Source organism: Xiphophorus hellerii, chromosome 10 (genome assembly GCF_003331165.1).
Source record: "Xiphophorus hellerii strain 12219 chromosome 10, Xiphophorus_hellerii-4.1, whole genome shotgun sequence".
NCBI classification, from domain to species: Eukaryota; Metazoa; Chordata; class Actinopteri; order Cyprinodontiformes; family Poeciliidae; genus Xiphophorus; species Xiphophorus hellerii.
The window spans coordinates 21,540,963-21,548,748 of NC_045681.1; the positions used below are offsets into that span (position 1 = coordinate 21,540,963).

The 7,786-nt window shown below is 39.8% G+C and overlaps 1 protein-coding gene across 1 annotated transcript; it reads left to right on the top strand.

Moving 5' to 3' along the window:
• The first annotated feature begins 1,241 nt into the window (after positions 1-1,241).
• On the top strand, positions 1,242-7,095 carry LOC116727399 (serine/threonine protein kinase KIN1-like). The gene is made up of 11 exons (XM_032574810.1): positions 1,242-1,293; positions 3,447-3,650; positions 3,768-4,052; positions 4,151-4,438; positions 4,919-5,041; positions 5,188-5,282; positions 5,786-5,833; positions 5,924-6,142; positions 6,464-6,641; positions 6,741-6,911; positions 7,004-7,095. The coding sequence occupies exons 1-11, from the start codon at positions 1,242-1,244 to the stop codon at positions 7,093-7,095; spliced, it is 1,755 nt and encodes a 584-aa protein (XP_032430701.1).
• Positions 7,096-7,786: the final 691 nt, after the last annotated feature.

The following is a 7,786-nucleotide window of genomic DNA, read 5'->3' on the forward strand; positions in this document are numbered from 1 at the left end:
GATTTTTACCTGACACTTGAGCCAGGGGGTGTGACTAAGTAATGTGTGATGTATCCTATGTAAATGAGGGGACGTTCAGCCCCAAGTCAGAACTCATCCGTTTCTCACTGAGATGTGAGCTTTGTATGTTTTCTCCTTTTGCAAATGTTAATTAAAGCTGTGTTTGTTCTCTTTTAAAGCTGAAGTTTGGTCTCAAATTTTGTGCAACTTAACATATATCAACATTTTTGAATAAAACGCACAGAAAGTAATGTAACGTAGGAAATATTTATGTATTTACTGTTAATCTATTAATCTAGTTGTTTGATTTGTTCTTTAAATGGCCACTTATTTTGGCTAAAGCTACTATTTACTATATTATATATATATATATAGATATATATACTGTATGTGTGTGTGTGTGTGAATATGGTGGCATATGCTGCCACCCCATAGATATTTTTCTAGATCCGCCCCTGTGCAGCCCTCTGCTGGGTCCTTGTGAAAAACTGAGAATGACGGAGATATCAGCGGCTTATAGCCCTGTGCGGCTTTTATATGTACGTTTCCAGATTTAAAAAAAAAACAAAACTTTGTAGATGCGGCTTGCAGTAAGGTGCACTCTATAGTCTGGAAAATACTTTACAATGCTTGTTTCATTAAAATATTCTGTGTTGTTTTTTTTTTTTTGTTCAGATAAAATGAAAAAAAAATCATAAAATATAAAAGTATATTTCTTTGGCCTATTTGCATTCTTTTATTATGAACATATTTGGCACACATGGCAAAAGGTTCGGACACCGGTGGTGTAAGTCTGCCTGTCAAATGAAATTTTATTTGGAAATGCTTTAAGTTGCTGCTTTGAATCGTTTTTGATAAATAAAACGCTATAAATAGCAGCTGAAGCTCTTAAGATTTTGAAGCAAATAAAAACTAATGAAGAGCTTTGTGTGGCTATAATAGTTGGGATTCATTCCTCTAACTCTTTCCTGGTAAACCAACAGCAAATATATCATTTTTGTTGGTTTGGGGGGATTTTTCTGTTCTGTGGGTTTGTTTAGGTTTAAGTCAGAGGGTAACTAGGCATCATCATTCCATGCTAACATTTGTGACCAAAAGTTTGGAATGTTCTTCCTGATGTCACACTGGTTGGTGTCAGAACCCAACATTCTGTTTGAGCTCAGTTCGTCAGAAATCTGATAGAGTAAGACGTAACTTTGTGAGTTAAACCAGCTTTCTCTTGTGAATAAATTTACACCAAAATGGATAAATCTGACCAGGAACACAAAAGGCCAGCCTCCAGGAGATCTAAAGGTAATGAGTTTGAGTTTCACTCTTACTTATCAAGACAAGGTTTATGTTTCAGTTTTTTGGAAAATTATACTGTAAAATATTTGACGGTGGTTTAACTTGAAAATGAAAGTCCGGCTGGTGCCTTGAAAATGCATCTGAAGTCAACAAGAAAATTTTATTGGTTTTAATTAAGAAATTAAAGTTCATGCAGTTGAACAAGAGACAAGTTATTAAAAGTTTTTTTTAAGTTCACTAATCTTGAATTGAGTTTTAACTTAATGCTGCAATTTAAAGAGTAGAAGATAGTAGACAAAACTAGAAAATTTCTGAAGAAATTTAACCGGGGCCTGCCAAAGCATGCCCATCGGTTTGGGCCCGGCGTTGTCATGCTAGAAATTAGCATCAATGCTAAAGAACGCTGCAATGTAATCAATAGCATGTGGAAAATCACAAGAACGTTAAGTAAGGTGGACGTGCACCATTCAGTATGATTTAAAATTTGTCAAGGCTTTTATTTTGGAATTATTAATATGCTTCATTTTAAAGTTCCGAACTAATCCCATGTATAACAGTCATTGGGTTAAATCAGTTATATAATGCTCAACAGAGCAATTACCTGATTTAAAAATATTCAAGGCTTTTATTTTGAAATTATTATTATGCTTCATTTTAAAGTTCCAAACTAATCCCATGTGTAACAGTTACTGAGTTAAATCAGTTATATACAGCCCATAGCAGCAAGTAGTTCTAAAGGCCAGTTCAGTCCTGCTCTGTTTCAACTGAGCGTTCCACTATAGTTAGAACTACAGTGATGCTTATTTGTAGTCCTAATCAGCAGCCAATAGCCTCTTGAGTTCCGTTGCTATGGTAAATAATTGTCTCAGCAAAGTGTGAACTGTTAGTGAGAGAGGCTGGGGCAGACAATACTCTGTTTGAGCCAGCCAGTTTTACCCAAAAAAAGCATTGGAAACAACTCCTTTCCATTCGGGAACCGTAATACATATTCGAAAACCGTTTGAAGCGTATGAGAGGGCTATGTGTCTTCTGCGATAGTCCCAAGATTCATGTCTGTACCTCCCTCACAGCAATAACAGCGATGAGAGAAAGAAATGTTTTGCACAGATCTGAAATTCTAGTCAAATACATGGGAGAGAGCATCAGACAGCATCAGAAAATCCTGTCGCATGACTTTGCTCTGAAGCACCGTGACAGAAAACCGTACGGTCTAGATAAATTTCGAAAACATTTTACCGGAGCAGGCATGCGTGTCAATGTCAGGACCGATTTTGATACCAATCATGCGATATTTGTGGGCGTGATGGCGATTTCAAAAATGATTTGGGGTGAAAAATTATCTTCATTTCTCACTCTAGCAGAGGGGCAATCACTAAGAGACACACTCTAATTTTAGGAAAAATGAGAAACTTTGGGTCGCTTAGAGACAAATTGTGGACAAACCGTAACTGGTATCGACGAGCCGTCTTCACTTTCGAAGACATCACAGACGTATCTACAAAATGAAATTTGAATGGCATTTCTACGTGAATTCGTGACGACACAGAAAATCCTCAAAAATAGGGTATTTGTAGGATTTTTCCCATTGACTTATAATGGGGTTTTTTTCGTAGTTTTTTGCGAATTATGTCGCCATGTTAACCCCGAATCCCACCAAAAGTAATAGCTCCAATGGCGTGAATTTTCTGCACGTTTTGATACCTCATTTGTAGGTGTACACGCAGCGGTATGAGCCGCATTAAAGGTTACGGATGAAAAATAAAGAATTGGGAGAATAGTAATAGGTTCCTGCCATTGCTTTGCATGGCAGGCCCCAACTAAATGTGGCTCAAATGTTTTAGAGTGTAGAGGATCTAACAAGTCATTTTACACACTTAACAATAAGAGTCTTGTAAACCTCTTAATATATAGTTAAGAGAGTTTGAATTTTTATTGCTCAGAAATTCTGTTTTATTAACTTCCATTGGTTAGGAACATTGAAATGTGTTAATCTCTGTTGGCTTCTTGGAGAAGCATGAATCTGGATGAAAATGAGTTAAATGTTCAACAGTTTATGTAATAAAGTCCCTGATCAGATATCAGTATGTGAGGTGATTCAGAAATACTAAACATGTACTCTAAACAATCCTTAATTTTCCACAATATTTCTCTTTCTTTAGAGAGCCATGGAAAAAAGATCAGGGCCTCTGAGATCCCTGGAACCTCAAGAAGCTGCCAGGACCTGATCGAATCCAGGAGGATGCTGAAGAGGAAGATGATTGAAGGAAAAGAGGAAGGTTCCACACCGGCCAAGTGCAGGAAGGAAGAACTCCAGGATCAGCTTCCAACCAGAGAGTCTTCCTCCTCAGTGGACATCATCATAGGTTGGCTGCTTTGATGAAACTAATGTTCATTTTCTCTTCTGTATGTTGACAGACCAAAATGTCAGACCGAACTATAAAACGAAATCACAAATTCTCCTCGGATTTCTCTTACTTTAGAGAGAAGCAGCAGCGTGAAGCTACCAAGTGGTGAGTCTGCTGAGGATTGCAGACCAAATAACAGGAGAAATTCTGGTGATGAGATCCACGGGAAAAGGATCAGGGCCTCTGAGATGCCTGGAACCTCAAGAAGCTGCCAGGACCTGATCGAAACCAGGAGGATGCTGAAGAGGAAGATGACAGAAGGAAAAGAAGAAGGTTCAACACCAGCCAAGTGCAGGAAGGAAGAACTCCAGGATCAGCTTCCAACCAGAGAGTCTTCCTCCTCAGTGGACATCCTCATAGGTTGGCTGCTTTGATGAAACTAATGTTCATTGGCTTTTGTTGACAGACCAAACATGTAAAAAATAATCACTATTTATTCCCAACATCTCTTACTTTAGAGATCAACAGCAGCAGCACGATGCCACGGTGTGCTGAGTCCATTGGAGACAGCACACCGAAGAGAAGGAGAAGGGCTAAAAAAGAGACCCGCCGAAAATGGACCAGGGTTACTAAGATGTTTGGACCATCCAAAAGCCACCAGGACGGGACGAGGATTGTGAGGAGACTGAGGAGAAAAATAACAGAAGAAGGAGAGGGATCTCCAACACCGGCAGAGAATGAGAATAAGGGACTCCTGCAGCAGGACGCAACCAAAGAGCCCCCATCCTCAGTGGACGTCAGCACAGGTTGGCTACTTTGGTGAAACCTCTGTTAATTTTCTCTTACCAGATTGATAATCTATTGCAAGGATTGAATATATCTGATTATTCAAAACTGAGTGAGACAAACTTCAAAAGATTATCACCTGAAGTTGCAGCAAAAAGTGGTTCTTTAAAGAGAGGGCGGCTGAATACAGTTCCATGCTACAACTTTTCAGATCTACATTTATAAATATATGCTCAGCACTTCAAAGTGACGCTTTACCTTATATTGGTCCTTCTTATGAAATTCCTGTAATATAACCTAAGTTTTGTGGTTGTCATGAGACAAAATGTGAAAAAGCAAGGAGGACAAGTGTTTTTACAAGTCACTATAAGTCTTATGTTTCTGTCGGGATGTTTTTCTCTTATGGAAAATACTGTTAAAATGCTCATGCTGTTTCTATGGGTTTTTCTCATTATTAGAGTCCAACAGCTCCAGCCTGGTACTTTACAGCTCAGGAATAGGCGATTTACGGAAGAGGAATCTGAAGAAGGAGGACAAGGACATTGAGGAACCACAGCTGAGGAATAGGAGGAAGAATACCAGGAAGAAGACGAAGAAGACAAAAGAAATGGATTCCCAAAGAGGTCAGAGTTTAAGTCACAATAGAATTGTAATATAAACATTTGTTAGAGAGACTTAAGGTGTGGTGATAATTAGATCTAAGGTAACGTTAGTGAACATAGTTTATTCTGATGCTTTATGAAATTTAAAGATGCGTTCATGTGTTTAGCTGAATTCCAGGAAAAATATACTGAGCTGCATCTACTGGGAAAAGGAGGCTATGGATCTGTGTTTGCTGGACATCGAGAGGTGGATAAATTACCTGTAGGTGTATTTGGAATACTTAAAATGAGGCTCTGTGAAGTTATCAGTAATAGTTCTTCTAACAGTGGCCAGTAGGAGTCAAAGTTTGTAAAAAAGAGTTAATATCCTCATAAAGGTGCAAGTCTAACAGCTAGTCAGACTCTGTTTTAGCTGATTTTAGCTAATAACATCTCAAACTGAAAAAGTTCAGATCCGTAAAATAAGACTATATTAGATAAATAATTTCATTAACCAATGAGACTTTAAGAATTAAGGTACATGTATTTACTAATACATACTAGAATTGCACAATTGTGAACATTTTCAGTTCTTGTAGTTTTAAATTAGATTTTGGAAAGACCAAACTAGATAGCTACATTTTCTTTCAATTCTAATGGTGCATTCACAACAAATGCATTCCGCACATCAATCATAATACTCAAAATACTGATAACTCAACGTCAAGCAACTTCAGAAATCTGAACATTCCCATTGTTGAGCAATGCTTTGTTTCTATTGTATAGGTGGCTATCAAACACATTCCAAAGGAAAAGGTGGACCGCAAACATAACGTAAGTGAGCAACATCATCTAGGACTGACTTTAAGTCCTACTGGATTCCAGATGCATTGTGGGTTTCTCCTGTTTGCTTCGATGTTTCAGGATGAGAACGGTAGGGAGATGGCGTTGGAGGTGGCCATCATGCTGAAACTGAAGAATCTGAGTAGCAGTTCATCAGGGCAGTTAGCCACAGTGTCCCTGCTGGACTGGTATGAACTGGAGGAGGAGCTGCTCATAGTGATGGAGAGGCCCACGCCTTCGCAGGACCTCAATGACTACCTTGATGAGAATGGAGGTTGTCTACATGAGGAGGAGGCCAAGGTAAGCTGCTGGATGGAAATTCGACTGGTTTTTTTAAATATTGTCACTTACTGCTTCAGTTGGGGATTTTGTTTCATAGTGAATGTGATCAAATCAGAGAGATGAAATACAGTGCAATAATCCCTCCGCAAAACAATTTTGTAAAACTTTATATTGATGCATGTCATAATGTCTCTACAAACATTGAAGTGTGTGGGTGTAATGTGACAATGTGAAAAATATCCATATGAAAATAAAAATCTTTACAAGTCACTGTATTTCTCACTGAAGTCCAACATCAATGTGCAGAATTATGAGCTTCAAATCATTTTTGTCTTTTAGGTCATTTTAAAACAGTTGGTGGAAGCAACGATTCAACTTCAGGATGCAAACATCTTCCACAGAGATATTAAATTGGAAAATGTCCTTATTGAGAGGAGCTCAGAAGGCCTACAAGCCTATCTCATAGACTTCGGTCTAAGCTGCTTTGACCACGGAAGGAAATTTACCATTTTCCAAGGTACGATATCCTGCTTCTTTCTGCCAGTTCTGAGAAAACAAAGATTCTTTTTACTGTTCTTCTTCTTTCTGACTCTCTGAATTCTGACACATTTTCTAGGGACCCATGCTCTTGAATCACCAGAGTATCGCACACAAAAGAAATATTTTGCTGGACCCACAACAGTGTGGCAGCTGGGAGTGGTCCTGTTTGAAATTCTCCACGATACAAATTTTGACACCAACAAATTTCTCAAAAAGAAGCTAAAGATCAGCAAGAGGCTTCCCAAAAGTGAGATAAACATTGTATTATATCTTCTCACAGCATATATAAATCTGTCCGCAACTCTAACTGTTGTTGCACTTTGACCCCTGACCCTCCAGACTGCCATGATATTCTGACTAGGTGCCTGAAGACAAACCCAGAGGAGCGTCCCACACTGGAAGAGCTGCTCAATCACCGATGGTTTTCTTAACTATACCTCACACAAACATTAAATTATTAAATTTAATCATTGGTAGTTAGTTTAGTTTAGTTTGGGATGAGGATTAAGGTTTAGGGTTCAAGGACAGGTTTGTAAGTTGGGGTTTTTATGGGGTCTCTGGTTTCCTCCTCTGGTTGAACATTTGTTTTTCTAGCATGTTTTCAGGACCCTCCCATAGGCCCACCACCTGTGAGAGGAGCCAAAGGGGTCGGGTGCAGTGTGGAATGGGTGATGGCCAAGGGAGGGGGCCCTAGCGGTCCGATCCTCGGTTGCAGAAGCTGGTTCTTGGGATGTAGAATGTCACCTCTCTGGTGGGGAAGGAGCCAGTGCTAGTGTGTGAGGTTGAGAGGTTCTGGCTAGAAATAGTCGATCTCACCTCGACGCATGGCTCTGGTTCTGGAACCAGTCTCCTTGAGAGGGACTGGATGTACTTCCACTCTGGAGTTGACCACGGTGAGAGGCTCCGGGCAGGAGTGGGCATACTTGTTGCCCCCCATCTCGGTGCCTGTACATTGGGGTTTGCCCCGGAACAAGAGGGTACTGGAGCCGGAAAAGGGTAGAGTGCCTTCTACGGGTCGGGGGGGATGTCCTGCCCCAAGTGGAGGAGTTTAAGTATCTCAGGATCTTGTTCACGAATGAGGGAAGAAGGAAGCTGGAGATCGACAGGCTGATTGGAGCAGCG

What these genes read in the sequence shown, in the direction of transcription:
- LOC116727399 (XM_032574810.1), top strand. Translation starts at nt 1,242, where the DNA reads ATGGATAAATCTGACCAGGAACACAAAAGGCCAGCCTCCAGGAGATCT. An exon ending in AGCCTCCAGGAGATCTAAAG is followed by an intron (nt 1,294 to 3,446) that starts GTAATGAGTTTG and finishes CTCTTTCTTTAG; the next exon opens with AGAGCCATGGAAAAAAGATC. An exon ending in CAGCAAGAGGCTTCCCAAAA is followed by an intron (nt 6,912 to 7,003) that starts GTGAGATAAACA and finishes CTGACCCTCCAG; the next exon opens with ACTGCCATGATATTCTGACT.